The sequence below is a fragment of the Lonchura striata genome, chromosome 3 (assembly GCF_046129695.1).
Source record: "Lonchura striata isolate bLonStr1 chromosome 3, bLonStr1.mat, whole genome shotgun sequence".
Taxonomy (NCBI): domain Eukaryota; kingdom Metazoa; phylum Chordata; class Aves; order Passeriformes; family Estrildidae; genus Lonchura; species Lonchura striata.
This window is the reverse complement of record NC_134605.1, coordinates 28,560,601-28,582,897: the sequence shown is the minus strand read 5'-3', so window position 1 is coordinate 28,582,897 and position 22,297 is coordinate 28,560,601. Positions and strand designations below refer to the sequence as shown.

At 44.0% G+C, this 22,297-nt stretch overlaps 1 protein-coding gene across 5 annotated transcripts in view; it reads right to left on the bottom strand.

The window, feature by feature from the left end:
• RIN2 (Ras and Rab interactor 2) overlaps window positions 1–22,297 on the bottom strand; it is a 90,395-nt gene that overhangs the window by 46,786 nt on the left and 21,312 nt on the right. For 4 of the 5 annotated variants that reach the window (XM_077782013.1, XM_077782015.1, XM_021543342.2 and 1 more), the window contains exons 2-3: window positions 11,249–11,341; window positions 1,494–1,588 (exon numbers count right to left, since the gene is read on the bottom strand). In XM_077782013.1, coding sequence (XP_077638139.1) covers window positions 1,494–1,588; window positions 11,249–11,305 — 152 coding nt within the window. In that variant the 5' untranslated portion in view covers window positions 11,306–11,341. The remainder of the gene's footprint in view (window positions 1–1,493; window positions 1,589–11,248; window positions 11,342–22,297) is intronic. The other variant, XM_077782014.1, reaches the window with a different exon arrangement.

Here is a 22,297-nt window from a genome sequence, read left to right as displayed (position 1 = left end):
AGTATCCTTTCTGCCCCTCTAAAAGAATTGTGCTCTAAAAAGCTTTAAAATTTGAGTAATGTTCAACCAGGGCCATAGCCAAGAACTTTAATTAGTTCAACTGTCTTACATTCTATTGGGAAGGATGAATAAATATAATTGCCTGGGAAAAGATTTACAATAATACAGCCAGGATGAAAACAATCCCCCCTACCGGTTGGACAATGCCCGTACCTACAGATAGGTCCGAAGGTCAAATGGACTGTTCTATCTCAATCCCCAAAATGTATGGTTCATCCCACACCTGTAACCCACCCCTGAAGCATCAAGTGTCTGTGACCCCACTGGCCTAAGTCTTGTTCCAGCCCACCTTGAAGCCCCCTGATAAGGGGTCTATGAGGGGCCAGACGCTCTCTTGGAACTTCCCTTCTCTTGGAACTTCCACCCTCTCCTAGAGCATCCTCTCTACCCCTTGTCTCTCCCCTCCCCCATCCCCTCAGGCCTTGCCACGTGCTGCATCTGGCAGCTTCCAAGCAAGACCTTTCACCATCCCTAATAAACCTGATATTCTAAGAGCAGCCTTCAGAGATCTCTCCATTCATCCAAGCCGTCCTGGAGCCCAGCATTCTCTGCAACATTTTTTACTACTTAGGCAACAAAGCTGCTACTTAATGTTTTTGAAAATAATCTACATATGCTTTGTAGTAAGTTCTAGCAGATTTCAATAGAATTCATAGGAAGTAAAAGAGCTAAAAATCTTGCATGTAATTCTAAAAAAAAAATTTCCACTTCATTATCTCACTGCTAGAATAACAAACCCCACCAGCTCCAGGGCTGGCCAAGACCATGCAGCCAGATAAAACACAACAGCTACCATTGGTTGCTTTCCTCTTGCAACAAATTTTTCAGGTAAATACAAAAATGTGTTCTCTTGTTAATACTAGGACTAAAATATTGATTATCCTCCAGATATTTAGCAGATATAACTGTTCAAGACAAAATGCTGGGGTCCCATTCTGTGCACTTAAAGGTACAATTTTATTTTTTTTATATGCAAGTTACTCATATATAAATTAACTTAACCCACATATGCATCAGCTCATAGCAGTCAATATTTTACTTCCTAACCTGCAAGCATAAATAAGTCATGTTATTGCATATTGAACCTTCAAAGAGCCACTTGAAGCAATGGACATTTTGTCTTTACAGCATGAAAGCAAAGCTGTGCCACAGACAAGGGTAATAATCCTGCTTTAGACATTCATCAGTACCCAAGGTTTTTAACAAGGAAGGGAAGCTCAGTTGCAATTAGAAGATATTAAGGCAAATACACCAAATAACTGAACCTCCTGCAGAAAGGCAAATTCCTTGGATAAAGAGCAAGATTATCTATACCTCCTATGCTGCCAGGGAGAAAAGTGCTAGGACATAAGCCACCCAAGAAGAAAGCACAGTGAAAACATTCCTGTTGTGGTAAGACTCTCCAGAACCATTAAAATAAACATTTTAATCACCTTCGCCAATCAGCACATTCATCTTCCACTGTGAGATCTGTCTGTACCATCTCCTGTTTCAGTTCTCCGATTTCTGAGGCAATTGTGTCAATGAGCTAGAAAGGGACAAAAATAGTATGACATCAAGTGAGTGGAAGAGGCATGGAAAAGAAGCCAGGGCAAGTTTAGTCACCAGAGATTACAAACTTTTTTTGTACAATCGTATCCTATTTGGACTTCCCCTTGCAAAGGAACAAGTAAGGGTTGAGGCCATATATAAAGGTTCTCGGAAGAAGAGTAATTCCTTTTTTGTGCCAGTACAAAACCTTCCAGTTTGGCCAGCCTTTTAATTTAAATGGATTAAATTTGCAGCCTCTGTGCATTATATGTAACATCTTACAAGAACTAAATTATTTAGCTATTTGTAGGATTTACATTAAAAAAAAAAAAAAATTAGAAGAACTCCACGTGCAGAAGTTTTATTTCAGAAGGGACACTAAGCCAGCATTATGATACCGTGGATGATGAAAAGCAATGAAGCAAGAAGGGAGTGGGTGGCTGCTTTTCACATTAGGTTTTAGACTCCACTTGAACACAACAGTTCAATTAAAAAGAATTGTCTTGCAACCCTTTATCACCTCAGGTAGACCACAAATCTAATTCTGGGTATGAGGGGAAAAACTCATTTTAAGGTAGGGAAGATTAGCACTAAGGTTGTATCCTGAGAAATGCAGAATTTGCTAGCTAGCTAGACTTTACATTTTGCTGAGCAGAAACCAACAATGAAATTTGCAAAGCCTGCTCTCTTGAACACTTCTTTTTAGCCAATGCATCGGTTTGCTTGTCATGCCACACCATGACTGTAGTTATCATGCTGGCATGGTAGTGTGGAGGAAGGTTTTAGAAAGGCCTTGGGAATGGTAAACTGAGGAAAAGGATACATTCATGTATGCCCCATTGTTTTAGAAAGGCTTTGGGAATGAGAAACTGAGGGAAAAGATACATTTATGTATGCTCCACTGTTTTGGGAAAGTCCCGCTTCAGCATTTCTTTGTAAACCCCCTTCTCCCCACCCCTGAGCAGTTCCCATTGGACCCGGCCCCTGGGGTGGTTCTGATGTGCCTTAGCTGGACAGTATCCCCATTGTTTAGACCTTATCTCTTAATTTTGCTGTATAAAACTGTATCTGGGCAATAGCCCGGGGCCTTTGGTCCCTGCTACGGTTCAGGCAATACAATCTGTCTGGACAAGCATACCATTGGTCTCTCTGGGTCTCTTAATCTTGACTCCTAGCAGCGACCGAGGCAACGCCGGAGCTCGGAGCTCGGACTGTGCTAACCCAGCCGCTGCCTGATAAGCCCAGGGCAGAGGAACTGTGGCAAACCCCGGTCCCCGGAGGGGACAGCTAGCCGGAGGGGTCCCGGGGAGGGACGGGGGACAGCAGTAAGTAACCCCCGAAAGCAACAAGTGGCGCCCAATGTGGGGCTTTGCATTGGTCTGAGCGAGTGGGCCCCGGCTGTCGTGGATAGCCCACCGGTTAGGAGCTTTTCCAGACACTTTGCAGTGTCACCGCGAGCAACAGAGCGGCGAGAGGTGCGAATAAATGCCACTCAGGCTGTCAGCTCCGCAGGGAGAAGCTCTCGGACCACGCTGGTGGGGAGGAATTTGCCCTTCCACGCAGCCTGGCAGGACTGTTGCCGTGGAGACAGACACCGATTTCTGTCCGGCGTGGTTTCCACGGGTGCGGACGGCACCTCCCAACACCCGGGAAACCGCCCGCGGATTCGGGAACCGTTGCTGCAGTGGTGTCTAAGGGACGGTGGTGGGTGAGTCTTGGTACTGGGGGGCAGGGGCCTGGCCAGGAGACATCGGCTCTTGTGTGCCCACGAGGGGACATGCCAGCACGCAGGCGTGACGAGAGTTTCCGAGCTTTAGAACTTTGGGGTTTGCTGCAGTAACTGGTTGAGATTTGCTGTGCAGCCAGCGATGGGTGTTACGCTGACTACACAGCAGAAAGAGATTTATAAACAAGTTCAGGAACCCCTGCAGAAAGCAGGTGCTAAATTTCCTAAGAGCCTTGTGAAACAGTTTGTCAGAGGTCTATCAGTAAGTTTTCCAGAGGTAACAGAGCAAGTAGTGAGAGAAAGAAGATTTTGGAAACGTGTGGGTGAAGTGCTGAGTGAAAGGACAAAGGCAGGGGATCCCTCAGTGAAAGAAGGTTTTATGAGAATGTTTTTGTTCATTTACGATGTTGTGAAAGAGAGTGCAGACACTCCAGATGCACCGGGAGCAGAAAAGAGCCCTGTTGCATCTCCTGTGTCCCCCCGCATCCCCTGCTGTGAAAAAACTGACTGTGCAGATGTAGATTTAGTTTCTAACCCTTCTCCATCTCCTGCTTTCGCTCCCGCAGCTGAAAATCCATGCTTTGCACCTCCCACCTCTCTCGTGCAGCCCCCAAAACATGGAGGTGGCTACGAGACATTCCCTTCTCTATCCCAGAATTCCTTGCTCCCTGTGCCTGCCCAGAACACACCCACAGCCCTTGCACCCCTCCCTTCACCCGTCCCTGATCCCAACCCCTCCTCCCTTGCGGTGGTCCAGCCCACGGTTCAGCCCATGGTTCAGCCCACATTCCAGCCCACATTCCAACCCCCGGTCCAGCCCTCAGCTCCTCCCCTTGCAGTTGCATCACCACCCCCTGTCCCTGCCCTGCTCCACACAGCCCCGCCAGCTGCGGCCACTTCCACACAAGCCTCCCCCTCTCTCACTCCTGGTTTCCCTGGCAACAGCAGCTCCGAGGCTGTCAGCGCGGGGAACTGGAAACCAGTCAGCCGCTGCCTGGTAAGCCCAGGGCAGCGGGACCGCAGCAAACCCCGGTCCCCGGAGGGGACAGCTAGCCGGAGGGGTCCCGGGGGGCCGGGGAGGGACGGGGGACAGCGGTGAGTAACCCCCGAAAGCAACACATGACAGCCTATAAACTCTAGTACAGTTCCCTCCGTCCTGCCAGAAGGGAACCTAAGAAAAGGTTTGCAGTGATGCAGCGATCTCTACCACCACCCCTGCACATCAGAATGAACAAACCCCTGGCATATGAAGCAAAACAAGCTTTGGGGTCCAAGTCAGAAGAGTCTTTACAGCTGCCCTGAGCCCCACTCAGGGCAAGCAACTCAGTACAGCAGCATTTTCAAAGAATTGCAGGTATCATTTTCCTAAATTGTTACATTGTAATTTTTCCTCCACCTCAGGAATTCACACTCTTTGCTGAGCACCATTATTCCAATAAATTCAAAAGAAGTTTTAGTCTCTGCTTACAACTGGCCAACTCCAATAAATTAACCTTATATAAGAATGAATTACCATTACCCACACCCTAAGGGTTTTCCTTCTGTCCAAGTCATAGTTCCCAGTGTTGGAAATCATATGAAGTTCAACATTTTTTAATATAACTTTAGCCAGGGGTTCCCAGGGGGAAAGGAATTGAAATTCCTTTTCAAACTTCCACCACTCAAGGTCTGATGAGTTTAACATCTCAGCAGACTGGGAGCAACATACAAAAAAGAAGATACACAAAAGATAACAACCATCAACAAATGTCAACTCCAAACATCACCCCTAGCATGGTCTAAGATTCCTGGTCTGGGAAGAGATAGATAAGAGAATGAAGAATGAGAAACTAATTAACATTAAGGCAAACCAATAACAATAGGAAACCAAATACTAAGACCTTGGAAGAAGTGAATGTGGAACCAATGAACTTCTCTGTGTTTTCACAAATGTGAAAAATCTAATAAAGACTTGTGTGATGGAATGATTTTCTCTGCACAACCAGGACAATGTGTGGATGAACTGGTTTCTGTTGCACGTCCTGGCCAGAACAACATCCTGGCAATGATAAAGTAATGCCTTCATTCTCTTGCACTAAAGATTGTTGTTGGAGAGTTTTTGTTTTTCCTATAGTTTTAGTGACACCAGCCATATGTACCACTGACACTGCAAAGACATTCCACCTGCTGAATCCCAAGCAACCCTGAGTCTCTGCAGCCAGATGTAAGCAATGACTCCCTGACCATTTGAAGGGGCAACCAGAAGAACACAGGCTAGCCTCAGGGAGCAGCCAGAGTGGGATGAATTTCTGCATTGCCAGCAAAGCACATTTGCAAAGCTGCTTCAGCTGGCAATTACATGAAAGCTGAGCTGCTAATCCCCATGAATCAGCTCTGTACAAGGAGCTCCCCTTCATGGGCAGCATCACCACCATAACACCAACTGTGGCCATAAAGAGCCATTGAAGTGGTTTGCCCTGTTCTCTGACACATCAACAGAGACTACGAAGGCAAACAGTCTCCACAACAAAGGAGCTTTTCAGCATCTCTCTATAAAAAGCATACAATGCATGAGCTCTCCACAGAAGCGTCCATGTATTTTCAGCCACCTCCACCATGCCTGCTTTGCTGTGTCACTACCTGGCTGGCAATTGAGTTAACTCTGTTAGCAGGCTTTGACCAGAGCTGTGATAAAACCAACCTCCCTCCCAGAAAACAAAATCTCAGGGAGCTACAGCAAAGAACCTTCATCCAAACTATACTAACAGCGAAATAATCTTAAGGCTTTTGTATTTGTATGCCTGCCCTGAAGACAACTCTGCAGAAATTATTCCTAAGAGGAATTCTTCCATGTTTAGCAATTTCTTTTGCTAAAGAGGACTTAAACAAAATGGTATATTTCAAGCAGCCTTATGCTCACATTCTATTCTACAGGCTAAATTTCTTGGGTATGCTACATAGCCTCCACGACAAATCAGCCTTAGTCTCTGAAAAGTCAATACACTCTGGACAAGGAAACCAGGTCAAAGTGTGGCATCAAACCCTAAACTGACCTGAGAAATTCCCCAGGATAGAACACACTGCAACCCAACCAAGACTAATCACCTACCATCATGTGCTCCACTTGAACTGAAACACTGATCTCCAGGAAGAAGCCCCTCATTTTTTTCTAGAATAAACCACTGATATTTTCAGCAATTTCCAAGTGATTTTCCTTAAATTCCCTTTAATGACAAAAAAAATTGCTCTTCTCTTGATTTAAGAAAATAAAATCTTACGGAGTCACATCATTTGTGTATCCTTACAATTAATTGACACATACTGTTACAACAACATTTTTCTATCAAATACTGTAAGACACGGTCAGGATTTTATGACAGCATTTCCCAGTATTTAGGATCAATGAAACTTCTGGTGATTATACAGCACACGTGATGCACATGTGACTAGCATCATACAAGATGAGCTGTTAATAACATGTTTCTACAAAATGCAGGAAGGATCCTGGGTATGTACTATTATTAGCTCCAGCCCTGAGGAAGTAAGCAGTAGCAGAAGGCTCTGCCTTTTAGTGCAAGGCTAAGAATATTGGAATTCTTCAAAGAGACTTCTCTATTTGCAACACATACAGTACCTCTTTGGATGTAAATAATGGGAAAACTCACCCCTTTGATTCAACAGACTTGAAATCAACATGGTAAGAGGCAACTTCCAAAGGAAAATGTAGCAGAAGTGGATGTATACATTTGTCAGAGGCCTCTGTTTGTATAACACATACATGCATACATAAGCCCAAAGACTTAAACAGTAATCAGAAGAAATCTGTTGGGGACTGTTTAGATCTGTGAAAAAGATATTACCCTGCTCTACTATAGAAAGAGGAGGTTTACCTGAAAAATACATTTGGAAACATGACATCTTCTCAGGTGGTTAATTAATCAGTATTTCATAAAAAAACAAAATTAAAATGAGATCTTATATAACATGATAAAATAGCTATTTTTGTGTACAACAATTTTTCCTTTGGAATTTACTTTTGATTGTCCTAGATTGCAAGGCAAGATGTATTCTATTTGCCATCTGTTAGCAGAGGTGTGGCAGTTATCTTTTGTTATTGGGCAGTTTTCTTTATCTCTTCCACAAACCAGTCCTCCCCCCTTAATGGCCTATTAAATGTCACTGCATGACTGATAAAAGTTACAGCATCCCATTGTGAGATGTTGTGCCCAGAGGGAGGAGCCAGACATTCTTAACTGGATATAGTCTGAGTTTTTGGAACACCAGACTCAGGCTTTTCTAAGAGGAACAGCTGGGTTTTCCCACTGGATCTTCAAAGGAAGACTACACCTTTCTACAGGATCACTGCTCTGAGAGAACCACATTTGCCACTCCAGGAGGACTGCAGCCATTCCAATTTGGACTGCTACCAACATCTTGACCAGAAGGGTGTCAGGTTGTATTCTGACGCTGTCAGTGGTTTTTCTTTGGTATTATTTAATGTATTTTGTTTTCTTTTTCCCTTTTCCTAATAAATTGTATTTCTGACTTGGAGTCTCTCACTGGTTTTGCTTTCAAACCAGAACACTGATAAAGAACTGTTCTGTAAATTCAAAGGACACTACAGTATAACCACTGTAAACCCAAATAATAATTATGACTCAGGCAACATGAATTCACATAGCAGCCCAGTACAGTACTGCCTAACCAAATCTATCCTAAACATTAGATTGCCAAATACCCATGTACTAACTGTTTACATTCCTAACATCCATGAACGAAATAATGAAATGCAAACATCTTAAACTACAGCATTTCCTTCCATAACACACCACACTCTGCTTATTAGCAATTGATTCAGAGCTCCACAAGAGTGAGCTCAGTTTCTGGGAGCTGGCAAAGGTGACAGTGAAACTCCTACATACAAGCCACAAACATGGCACCTCAGTACCCCAGCATTCTCTCACCATAACACAACATCTACTTTACTTTGCATTGTTCAGGATGTTTTACAAGCAGCAAAAATCAGTTCACCAGAAGCAACTCACTCCCAAGGGGCTCCAGTCACATTTGTGAAGCTGTTCTATTGACACTCACATCACTGCCATGCATCAGGGAAGTAAATCACATGCCAGGACCAGATATAGACAGTGCCTCTCCCAGAAGCCCAGCACAACTACAGCTCTTATTACTCACTTGACGAGTTTCCTGTTCCCAAGAAGAAGACAGGTGGCTTTGATTTGATGTCTGTTCCCAGACATTTTTAGAAAAAAACTGTGTGACAAGTGAATTCCTGCCCTTTGTGTTGAAAGGTAAATAAGCTGTACAGAGAATTAACAAAACCACCATCATTCTGAGAAGGGACTCTTTTAAAAGAGTCAGCTACGATGACCACTGCAGAATGTTTCCAAGCCCTGAGATTTACAAGAACTCAAGAAGAAAAGGTAAAATGGTTGCTTCTAATCTGGCAAGGGGACAACAAAGACAATGAGATTAGAATCAGACTGGACAAATGAGCCTCAGCATTTACCACTCCCCCTTCCTGCCAGCATCTCATTTTTCATTCTTTCTGGAGACCTGCATCCTCTTTGGCATCACATCTTTTCCTTCCTGTTTTGATAAGCAGAACGTAGCAACCCTCACAGAGGGCCCTGTGTGATGAGGTGGCCAAGTGCCAGAGACGAGCCCGTCTGAGAATGCTGCTTCTGAACTTCTGCAAGCCTCTGAATACAATCCAATATTTTGATACACATCTGCAGATTCTGGTAAGCTGTGAATTCTTAGGGCCAGTGACATTGTTCAGTATCTTATCAGAAAAAAAAGTTTTACCTGATGCTTGATTTTGGAATAGAAAAGTTTTACTGGTGTAAAACCTCTGATGCCAGTTCAGTAAACACTGGAATATTTTAATGAGAAGGAGAATAATTCAGTAAAGAGGACATTTGTCAGAGACATATATTCAGCCCCTTGCCTTACCACAGACTCTCTCTGTAACCACTGGCAAGCTATTCAGTCCCAGAATTATCCAAGACTAACCCCAGACTAACCCCATGGTTGGCCTCGTTCTTAACTACCTGCTTGCTCTGAGCATTCACCAATCACAAGATGCAGAGTCCACAGAATTTAGTCTCTAAAACTACAGACTTCTGCTCTGTGTAAAATGGGGACAATACTGTTTTCCTTGTGTACTAACAGTCAAAAGAATGGCTGTGAAAAAAACCTAAGAGATGGTTAGAAGCTGTAGCAATGAGAACTACTTAAGAACCAGAAAAGATAAAGCTGGAATTTCCCTACTGGTATTTGTCAGCGATTTTTCTGGCAAATGTTGCTGAAAATGGTAAGATACTCCCTCTTAAAACGATTTAAGTGCCCTGAGAATCTGCATACCAACGTGGTAAAGGTTTCTTAGACAACTGCAAACTAACAAGCACAACGTGAGAGCCATATGCAAGTACAGGGGACAGTCTGTGCATGTGGGAGAGCATACTGAAGAACAGATCAGCAGAGATAAAAGGCTGTATTTTGATTACTAGGTCTACTAAACACAGTCAGACAGAGCAAGTTAAAATAATGCAAACTCAAAAAATCTGATGTGCCAAGTGTTTTGCTTGCTCACCAGCTCAGCTGTAGCAAACAAATGTAACTGTTGTCACAATTCTACCTCACGTGGCAGAGGGAGGAAAAAAAAGGTAATTTCACTGTACACACACGCTACCAGGTGCGCTACACACAGGCTGGGCACACTGACTGCCTGCAGCTTCTAATCCCACACTCTGTGCTCAGAACCATGGTCCAACAGGGCAATTTCCCAGGGATGTTGAGAGGTCTGGAAAAGTAGTTTGGAGGCATATTTTTCCCTGCCAGCATGTCCTTGAGAAAATGTAGGACCTTAGTTTTCTAATTGGCAATGTTTCTTGAAATTGTCCAGGCAGACTGCAGACTGCATTTCTAATAATTTAGAGTAACTGCAACCCTATCATCATGAACAAAACAGCTATTCCAGCATCTAATTTCAGATAAGAATTTCATAAGGAGATCCCAAAGGACTGCAGAAAATGACTGGGTGCTTGCTTACAGTCCCATCTGACATCAGGAATCCTTCAGCATACATGCAAGAGACAACCTAGAGATATTTCTTGGAACTGAGACAGTTCCTTGGTGTGATTTGAAAAATAGGGCTATTCTCCCTATTTGGCTGTGGAGTGCTATCAACACAGCTGATGTTTGTACTTTTGAGTTATGAGAGGTAGCTGAAGTGTGTTGCAGAACTGAGAGGTTGCCATCACTGGATGGCCCTGTTAACTGCTAGGCAAGACAAATGAAAAACATGATGTCACCGCAGCACTAATCATTCATTTCCTAAAGATTTCCCCAAGGGAAACTTCTGCTCCAGAGGAAGAGAAGGAATAGAAACAGCAACACCCCAAGATGACAGCATTAGCATCTTTCACTTGAAGAAGCTACAGCAAGTGATAAATATTCTAACAAGCAAAACCCTGCCCAGCAAGACAGCCACTGTGACCCTGGCACATAGTTAACAGATTCAGTCATCTTTTGAAAACTGCATAGGGACCTCCTACTGCTGCCTGGCTTTTTGAGATGCCAGTTGTTCTCAAAATAGGCAAGGAAATGAAACCAATTTTCAATCCAGTAATGGAAATCATAAACCTGTACCACAGCTTTAAGTGGACACAAATCCAGTTTATGAAGGCTCCAATAATTTTATGCCTGTGCATAATAAATCTTATGTTCTCAGCATTAGCAGCGAAGAAAGCCATGACCTATTTTACAACAAATATTCCACTCCATGTACAGAAAAAAATATACATGCAAAATAACTGGGGGGTAATCCAGCCACAAATCTGCCTGTAAAAAGAAATGCTCAAGAAGTACTCCCTGTTTTACAGAAAAGGCTTACTATGTATCACAGAAGGTCTGTGTAAGTATCCCATTTACCTTAAAGAAACTTCCTCTTTTATCCACACAACAGGTTCTCATTGTCAAAGACGACATCTTCCCTGAGAAGACTCCACTGTATGCCTTGATCTCCTAAAAGCAGATACATATTTGTAATGGTTAGTCCAGTCTGTAGGAAATTCCTCTGCAATTCTAAACCACAACAAACGTCCTACCAAACCCTTTCCATCAACGTCATGCCATTTATTTCCTACCAGAGTCCTTACATATCCCCTCAGTCCATTATTTTTCCATAAACTGCTTCAAAATTAGTGCTATTCAGAGTTCTGTATCTCTCCCTTCTTTTCACAGCTGATCCTGTAGCTGTGACTAGATTTTAATGTGCTCATTCAACAAGAATGCTAAAACATAATGATTGCTTTCTTTGTTTACTTGACCTCAGCCTGCAGTACAAACAGAACAAAATGTTAGATGTCATTACAATCCATTCTCAAATACTACAGTATTAGCAGGACTTATCAGGAGGGAAAAAAAACAGCTTAAAACCACCCACAAGGAAGAAAAACACTCTACCATTAAAGTAAAAGCCAACAAACAAAAACAAAAAGCCCAAACACCCCCCGAAAATGCTGCTTCAGATTTCTAAAATGCAACTGAGTCATATTCAAGTCAGGAACTGAAGATGAATTTAGGAAGAGGCAGCATTTTCTATCAGGTAAACTGAACAAACAGTTCAACACCCAGGACAATACACTAATGCATCCATCAGGTAAGGGTGATCTCCATCTGAAAACAGAGTAGTAGAGTTCCTCTAAAGTCACAACCAATTCACACCAGTAATTTGTGGATCAGCTTCTGAACTAAGCAGGATTCAGTTCCATGGCTAAAAGGTCACCCTAGGATTTTTACAGTGAGCTGTAACTGTATTTAACCAGCCTAACTCTTCTCCTTGCACATACATTTTCCAACCACATAGCAGGGAGTTATGCTGGAAGTTTCAGCTACCAAAAGGGCAAATAATTCAAGTGCAAAACATTACAGAATAGAGATGGAGACACAGCTTTGGATTTGATACAAGCAGAAATTAAAAGGCTGTCAGTAGCAGTGAAAACCAAGTTTAGTGGTGTGGCTGCAAAGGGAGATGGAGTAGAACAAAGCAGCTGGGACAGAGAATGCTGACAGGTAAAATCCCAAATTTGACACATACCCCACACGAAATATATGTGTGCTTCTGCTTCTCTCTAATGCCTTATGAGAAAGAGTTGACGTGGGTGAGGAAGACCAAGGCAGAAGGAGGAGCTTAAAGGAAAAAAAGGGTTAAATGAAGAACCCTGGCAAGCAAAAGTACTTGAGAAAATAGAGAGGTACAAGCACGAAAAAAGAAACATTTTAGTTTTGCCATGTAGCAGGAAGCCTTAAACAGTTTGCCTTGTTTCCAGAGGTCCTCCCACAAGAGCACTAGAATAGGTTACATTTTTCCACTTGCATTATGGTTAAAAAGCAGCCATGCCAGGATGTTCAGCAACATGCTTGTTTCCCAGGCAGGGTTTGCAGACTTTGAAGGCTGAAAGTACAATATTGAATTCTGCACTGTTGTGAAAACCAAACACTAGGGGATGAGCAAGAGAAGACAAAAAAGAGGGCCGAGAAAAAAAATTAAAAAGTAAAAATTCCAACTTTCTTCCTAAAACAGTATACTTAAAGAATACATTCTTGGTGAAGCTGTAAAGAATTGTGAACTGTGTTTCTTTACCTAGAAGTGTGCTTAAATAACTTGATTGCACTAATCCCAGAAGAGATTATGTTCAGCAGGTGGTTTTGCAGGTACTATTAAATTAGTTAAGCTCCGTCTCCTCATTTTTCACATACACAAGGGTACAGCGCAGGCGGTCCCCTCTGGAGAGCATAAGAACTTATATTTTAAAAAAATAAATCTTCTTTAGATCAATTCTGGAAAGAAAATTTTCACCTGAGAGTGTTAAGGAGTTACATTAGAGGGTTATGAGCAACATCCTGCAGTTGTCTGTACATCTCTAGTCTCAGTCATTAAGCACTCCATTTACAAACAAGAACCCCTTCACAGGAAATCATGGGTTTTAATTTTTTTTTTTTAATTTAACCACAAGGATGTCTGCATGCAATCCTATTACCAAAACAAGACCATGCTGGAATTTTACATTCTCCATTCAAATGTACAGAGGTAGGAAAACACACAAATACACAGTTTTTGCCCTTCAAAGAGTGGTATGACTCCAGTCAGAAGAAAGCCTGTCGTGGCTTGATATGGGAAAAGAATTTTCTTGGAAGGAAGAGGTCAGTCCAGTCAGGGGTCAGGTTTGGATACTGACATTTGGGGTGACCAATTGAAGGTGGACACGCCTCTGAGAACACAGAGGGGTTAAAAGCAGAATTCCCAGGAGAACTCGCTCTCTTTGGTTCTGGTCAGCAGAGAGTGCAAACCTCCCCTGCCCGGCCATGAGCTGGGTGCGGGAGGGGAAAAGCCATGTGGCCTGCAGAGGTAGGCCAGGGGGTGAAGGATCGGGAACCGAGCTGGGCCAGTTCCTGCGGATGGAAGGGTGGAGAACGTCTGAGATGTCTTTGTTCTTCCCCCAACCTAGAGGGAAAGAGACAGAGAGCCTGCAGACACCTGGAAGTTTGCTGGCAGAGGAGAAGGAGGAGGGAGACAGCACAGCGTCCTGGGCCGAGATTTCAGCCATCCGGGGAGTTCGGGAATTTTAACCCTTTCCTGTGAAATGAAGGCTTTGTGAAATATTGCTCCTCCTCAATTTGAAGGAAAGAGAGACAGCTGGGGACCTCAGTTGTTTGGGAAAGAAGGTTGGGGGGAGATGATCGAGTGGCTGTTGGCTGGACTCTTCTTGTTAACCATAGATTGAACCAACTTGTCCTCCAAGAGAGACTGCATTTTAGGGGGATGCAATGGTGAGCCAAGAGACTCCTTCAGCAACTACCAGTTCAGGAATGAACAGAGGAAAGCGGAGGAGGGTGTGAGGATGCCCTCCATCTTCAGAGAAGAAGAGAAGGCGATCTCTGTTCTTGGATCCCTGGCCCCAGGGGAAAATGGGGGGGACTGTAGTCCCAAAATGAGACACTGGACTGTTGTTCCTGTTGGTCCTTGGCAAAGCATCCTTAAAGGAGCCCTATAAGCAGTCTCTGTCCATGCACAGTGGTGAGAGTACTGTGACATGGAGAGGAGAGTGTCACACTGGCCTGGTGTGTTTGGGTGGTGCCATGTGTGACATGGAAACACAAGAGGTGGCAGCTGTGTTTCCTGGGGGGTCTGTGGTGCAAGGGAGACTCCTCTCTCCCCTGATGGACTCAGTATTGATTATGTGGAAGGGTGAAGACTGGATTAAGGGTCCAAATGTGTCTCGCTGTGATTTGTTGGAATTGGGTGGGGGGAGGAGGAATGTTTTGAAAGGTTTTCATTTCAAATTTTGTGTGGGTTTTTTTTCCCCTTTATAGTAGTAGTAGTAGTAGTAGTAGTAGTAGTAGTAGTAGTAGTAGTAGTATAAAGTTTTCCCTTTGTTTGGCCTGCTTTGCTCTGTTCTCGATCGCATTTCACAACATTTAATTGATAGGTTACATTTTCATGGAGGCGCTGGCATTGTGCCAGTGTCAAACCATGACAAAGCCTCAAAAAGACCCAGTGCTTATTTCACTAATAAGAGGTTCTGGAGCTCTAGAACTTCTTCATAACTTCTATTACTGTCACTATTTATGCAACATTACTGCTATCTGCAGACCTTAACTCTGAGCCTCAGTTGAGCTCTTCTCAGTTCCACACAGCCAGTGAATCAATCCCCACCATCTTTCATGGTTACAGTGTAATTTCAAACTATCTAGGGTAACCTAAATAATTTTTCATGTTTGAGTGGGTTTTAGTATTTCTGACTAAAATCAGCACAATGGGAAACACTGCTGAGCTTCTTTGTGTTTGTTGGGAAGGGTTCTTTTGGTGCAGACACTTCTTTTTCACCATCCAATAACACAAGAAAATACTAGGGCTTGCTGGTAAAATGGACAGCCAGGCGGGGTGCAACACTCCAAAACCTGGGGGCAGGCTCCTACCTCGGAGCTGAGAGGTATTTCCATATCATGCAGAAAATACTGCCAAAAAATAAACCTACTGTCAGAAGTCTTCATTTCTCTACATAGCTGTGCACATCTGATGTTTACTCAGATCCAAGACAGGCTGGAAAAACACTGCTCTGAAGTGTTCCTTGTTGAATTTGGACTGTATGAGGCTGTCAGAAAGACAAAATCTCTATCTATCCTCTGATTGGGAAGCTAGGTGGAGCAAGTCAGCAAAGCATGTAATCTCCTGCACCTACTGGAAAGAAGCCTTTTCTCCTCCTCCTGTGTTCCAGGCACCGAGGCAGAGAGCCCAGACAGATTCACCCAGACACTGCTCAAGTGCTGCCTGCTCAGAAAGCAACCTGGAAATGTCACCAGGCTGCAGGACCCAGCTCACTTTGTAATTCACGTGGTCTTTTGCCTGGCCATTTGGAGGGAAGCCTTTTCTGTCTCCCAGGGCTTTGTCCCAGCTCTCCATAGACAGATGGTGCCAGACACTTCCTACCCATAGCACAGCCTTCCTACAGCTCCCCACATCCAGGACAGAGCTCCTGTGTGTGACCAACAAGACAGGGCAGGAGAAGGCATGATCTGTCTGCTTGGCAAATTTCCGTCAAGTCCAACACTACTGCATGGATGTTCATGCCCATGCAAGCTGTATGTTTCAAAAACCCAGGTGCCATTTTATCTTTCTTCCAGTCCCTTCTCCTGCTGGTTTTCATTCACAAGGGAATGCCAGAGCACCTTTCACATGCCTGTATATAATCCAATTTCTGACTCTTCATCAAAACAGCTTCTACTTTACTCCCTCTACTGCAATTTTACTTGGATTTTTTTTATGTTTTTATACTTAACTATATTAGAACCAATGACCACCTCACTGGACTTTTCCAGGATCCTTCCCTTTAATCCTCTCATTCCAATCCTGCTTTTACAAAGCAAAACATCTCATTTTCTTTAGCCGAAAGTCCTAGCAAAGACGAGACAGTCTGTCTGTATGCCTCCCCCTAGCCCAGCCACAGCAATCTGTAGGAAGTCCCTGCCCACAATCCTCCCACAATTCCACCTCTTCTCTTTCCTAAGGAATCAAGGCTATCCAACTGCACTAGCTTCCTGTTCCTTAGTTCCTAACTAGGATTTTTGATCTTTTGGCAAACCTAACAAGACCTGAATAAGGAAAGACTTCAACACAGACAAAAAGATAGCAGGAAGATACTTCAGTATGCCACGACTGAAGGAAGAGAGCTATCCACAGCTTTCCTTTTGCTGGCTGACCTTTTTTTTTTTCCCCTGTATTTTAAATGTAAGTTATCCCTCTGAAGAAACTCAGTCTGCCCTCTTTCATTCTCTACCTGTAAAGACCATGCAATCAATGAGCACAGACTCTCACAGAAACTACCTCAGGTAAATTAAGAAACGGTTTTACTGTTCTGCAGCCAAGGAAACACAGGAGAAAATATTAGTCCAGACCTTAAGTATAAGTTGGCAAAGGTCAGCTGATGTCAGAGACTAATGCTGGTTGCTACTTGTCAGTGCATTCCCTTGGCCAGCAGTGGGGTACAGTTGGAATACAATCCCTACTGCTTCATAACAGAAAAGTATGGAAGCTAGGTATATACAGATATACTTGTAAAACCTATAGTGAATTAGTATTATATTACAATCAATTTTTACGGCAATTTATAAATACATAGTATTAAAACAACTAAAATTAATTTGGTGAACCCATTTTCTGGTGGGTTAAAGTAGAAACCAGAAACAGGAAGGATAAATACATTTTACTTAATTTTAAAAAGTAAAAAAAACCCCACCCTGCTCAAATGCAACTCTACACTTGACAATATACCAAGAGATATACACAGTACTTCAAATTTTCAGCAAATGTAATCATCTTCATACAGTTCATTTTCCTATTCTCCTAGCACATTTGCCAGTCCCAGGGAGCAGTCTATGTTCATCTCTCACTTACAAAGCTCTGGTTTGTCCAATTACCGTGACCGTATCTGAATCTTGGCAAAATTAAACTTTTCCTTTTGAAAGTATTTCCTCTGAGAAGCTGACTGCAAGCCTTCTTCCAGGAACATAGATACAACTGAGCACAGTATTACTTTGAAAATAAGACCTTCAGTCAGCAAACTACCACTGGTGCCAGGATCTGGCAGATCTCTCAACTCAAATGTTGCATTGTGTTAACATAGCTGTATCCAAAAGCAAAATACGAGGGGATTATGTAAAAAGAAATTCTAATTTCCATCATTCTTCCAGCTGCAGAAAGGGTTTACAGTCTTTTTTTTTAAATTCAAGTAATGCAAGGGCACATTACTTGTAGAAAACAAGTAAGACATACATCAAAAATGTCAAGTCACTCTTTACACACAGGTGGATTTTTGTATTTTGCCATTTTATTTAAAGAGTTTTAAAAACCTTAAAAATAACAAAAATTCCTTCACCCTCCTTTTCCTTCAAGAACTCTTTATACTTTTATCTTTGCTACCTAAACATAATGTGTTTTTGTGAGCTGCTCCTCCAAAGAAAGCCACCAGTATTGATGTCAGTGAGTACTTCTCAGTCAGTATTTCTGCCTTCGATGTAAAAAAGATCTTACAAAGATAGACATTCCCTAACAAGTAGGCAGAAGGTCCATGAGTGACTGTTTGCAATCCTTTTCAGGAAAATACGGTCTTAATAAACTGCAAAGGAAACCTAAATATGCAACACGCCAAACTTCAAAGGCAGTGAGAGGGGTCACTGGTAAATTGTATCAATGCTGCTCATCTCGCGTAACATAACAATGTTGTTAAATCACAGTCAGCTCTCCAAGGAGGACTCCACCTCACCATGCATTAAGCCATTAAGTACCAGCCAGTGCTTAAGAAACTGTCACCCGGACAGACTGATCTTCAGGGGCTGTGACAAGAAACTCACTTAGACCGATTTTCAGGGGCTGTGATCCAGTCTATGTGTCAGTCATGGCATAATTTTCAGAGTCAGACTAAAGTGGGAACATAACTGCCAGACTTATGCACTGATCTTTCTACATCTGGTTTCAGCCAGTCATCATTCTTGCCTCAAACAATCTTTTACTAGCAGGCTTATTTTTTCCCCTTGATTCCAGATCCTATTTGCTGGCAGCCTTTTATGAGACTAAAGGATAAAGAGAAGTTACTACTTTGAACTTGTTTTAGTACAGCACTCTCAGGAGAGGCTTTAAGTCCCATCAGATTTTGGGCAGATCCACTGCCTCACTCACAGCTGTCTACCCACTTCTTTTATCTATGAAGCCATGAATTCAGAAATGAAAGCATCTGAAAATCCCATCTGACAAGGGCACAAGAATCATCCTGGCTCTGCTCCCATCAACATGAGCAGACATGGCATCACTCTTTCCAGTGGAAGCATACTGTTAAGCAAACACTGAATGCCTCAGGAAAGCCAATCCTCAAGCTTTGTACGAGCACAGCATGTTGCAAAAGCAGGACACCCTACCAGGACAGTTCCGTTTGCTGCTAGCACTGTCCCTCTGTACCCCTTCCCAAGTTTCTTCTTCCTCTCTTCCACTAAACAACCTCTTCCTGCTTGCTCCGATGGCATACTTTCCACATTACTGAAAAGAATTAAAACCCCAAGTCATTTTTTCTGGCACAGCATTTAGTCATGGAGGATATGGAGGATACTACCAATTCTCTTATAAAAGAATGGTTGTTGATACATTCATGTCTTGTTTTGCCTCTGAAAATGTCAGAGAAATAACTTTAGGAAGAGATTGACTTTGATTTGGATAACCTTTCAGAACTTTTCTATTCTTCCCAAATTCCCTGGCCTACATACCTCACAAAAACTAGTGTTTCTTGCAGTATTTCTGTAATTTCCACTTACTATTCCTGCCAAAACCACTGAATAATAGAAATAACATTCACAAGTATTTTCAAACATATTTTTCAAGTTTAACATAGAGCTGCACTTCCTGGGAGAAGCAAGAAAAATTACAGTCTAGAGAAATTCCAGAATTCATAGTGATACGTTAATGCAAAGGGACATGGGGTTCAGCACCTACATCTAGATGGACATGCACAGGACAACCACCTGCTGGGCTTGACCATGGTTTATTTTAGGCACCTGGGAAAAGAATCTTCCCCCTGGACCATGAAAGCCAGAGTAGGATGAAGGTTTCAATGCTCAACTCCTAGATCTTACATTCTGGCCCAACAGAGGCATCAAAACAAAGCTCTGTCTACTGCACTCCCAGAGGTGACAATCCTCCATGCAGCAAGGGGGAAGAAGAGACCTGACTTCTGATGGTTCAGAGAGTCTGAACACTTCTATCTACTCACATATTTCCAAGATCATAGAATTGCAGAATGGCTTGGGTTGGAGATCTAAAAGGGTCTCGTTCCAACCCCCTGCTTTGGGCAGGGACACCTTCCACTATTCCAGGTTGCACCAAGCCCTGTCCAACCTGGCCTTGGACATGTCCAGGGATGGGGCAGACACAGCTTCTCTGGGTATTTATGCCAGGGGCCTCACCACCCTCACAGGGAAGAATTTCTTTCAAATAACCTGTCAGTTTGAAGCCACTCCCCCTTATCCCACCTTAAAACATTTCTTCCGTGTGGCAGAGTACTATGTACATTAAAGCTTGTGCTCATTTTGCTCAACGCTTCCAGAAAAACTTCAGCTGATGTTGGAACTCAAAATGTCTCTCAGACATTTTTAGAGGTTCCAGGCCTTGGTCAGAAGCATTTTAGACCCTGGCAGGCAGCTGGAAACAGCTGTGATTTTGACTTTGAGCCATGGAATGAGTTACCAACTTTGAAGGTGGAACAAGCAGTCACAAAGGGTTAGATAGTACAGTAAAAGTAGTTACAAAACAGAGGGGAAATTTTTTTGTATTGTATAGGGGGGTTTTAGCACATGTACAGGGGGGTTTTTACTTTGTACATGGGGGTCAGAAGTTCTAAGATGGAGGAAAGTGAGCTGATCCTGTTCTTCCTCCTTCCTTTTCCTTGCCTCCATGTTCTTGGTGATGTTGGCACTCGCAGATTGGTTTAGAGTAGAAAAGCACTTTGTAATATAGGTAGTAGGTATTGGGGGAAAACTATAAACATGTAATATGTAATATATCATATAAAAGATAGCAGCAGCCCTGGGTGGGGAGAGAGAAGAAGAAGACAGCAGACAGAGAGGATGTCAGGGTGTGTGTGTGTCTCTGCCTGGGCCGCTGACCAAGCAGTCGCAGCCCGAGAAGACAATCTTTTAGATAACTAGCAATAAATTGCCTTGAGACCGAACAACAAGAGGCTGCAGAGTCTTTCTTTGGAAGCACGGGTTGGAGGAGAGACTTTTCCACCACACGAGACCCCAGACCAAGCTTGGGGTTCTCAAAAATGGTGTCCCTGGTCGGGCCATCAACAAAAAGAACAAAAAGAAACATCAAACAATCTTCAACCTTCATCAGCAGCAAAAGAAAAAAGAAGGAAAAAAAAAAAAGATGAGCAGAGCACACACACTCTCCACAAATTCCGAGAGGGAGCAGAAAGCTCAAGATAAGAACCTGACCTTCACCAAGACAGCTTGTCTGGAGGACAGACAGGAGGAGAGAAACCAGAAGCGCGCCTGGGATTTCTTGCCTGTGACCTGCTGGACGATGAACAGTGCCATCTCCGGACTGACTTCATGCTGACTCAGCTTTTGGTGAGAATGGTCGAAATTAAGAACATGGGGAGGGGATGCTCCCAAGGACAGACCAAAGATTTCTTTTTAGCCCTACAGGGCGAGACTTCTACCATCAGGTAGAGATACCTCCAAATGAAATGAAAGCTTTGTCTTTGTGGGTGCGGTGTAATCACCCGCACACAGATATACATCTTTTCTTTGAGTTGAATTTTTGGCAAGGGATCAATAAGCAACTGTATTGCCGAGCCACAAAAAAAAAAAAAAAAAAAAAGATAAGACTGCCGCAAAACTTTTGCTTTCAGCAAGGACAATATTAGAGTCAGCTTCACGGTGCGGCACTTTGGGCCGGACAGCTGGGGCTCCTAGGGGAGCAGAAAGGGGAAAATTGCCCAGCCAGCAGCTTGGGGCAGTTTTCCTCATCACAGATCCAGGGGAAGCAGGACTGTCTCCCATGGAGGATCGGGGGGATGGTGTCTCATCATGCCCTGTGTCTCCGGGTTCCCACTGTTCCTCAGTTTCCCTTGAACCTCAATCCCTAAGCTCCTCCGATGCAGAAACTCCCCAGACAGAGAGAAGCCAAGCACGACCGCAGCCCTCAGTGGGGAAAAGGACCAGGCACTGCCCGAGTCTGAACCCGCGGCAGGAGGGGCAGCGGCGGCGGCGGCTCCGGTGGGGGAGGGTGCAGACATGAGTGCAGAGCAGAGGGAAGAGGGAGAGGAGAGAGCTCTCGCAGCTGCGCGGGTGGGGAGTTCAAAACAACCCATGGTGCAAATGAGAGCGGGGGGGGCAGCGGGAACAATGCAGACGCGGGAGGCGGCGGGAGCACGGGTGCGGCGGTCAGGCGTCCTAAGCGTCCCATGATGCGTTCGGTGTCGAGAATCCGTGAGGCCGCAGAAGTGGCCACACAAAAGGCGCAAGAGGATGCTCCCTGACCACAGCAGCCGCATCTGCCGAGAAAGCAGCAGAGGGACAGCGAGAGGTATCCCTCGCTGCAGCTCAGGCGGTGGGCATGCACGTGAAGATTGAGCAGAACCCGAAAGCCACAGGTGGAGGGGATATTTCGCATCTCGAACGTGCGGCATGGGTGCAGGCGGGGCAGAGCCTGCGCACGTGGGCTGTGGGTGCTGGCACAGAGCCAGGAGAGGGGCAAAGCCAAGTGGAGACATCGGGGCCGGAATGGGAACAGGAGAATGATTGCGTCAGTCTCGGGTGGGGGATGACAGTGGCTCTGAATCAGAGGTGGTGCAGGCCGGAGCTACGCGAAAGCATGGCCAGGGTCAGAGCAGGAGCATCCACACCCTCGTGATGACACAGGCAGGG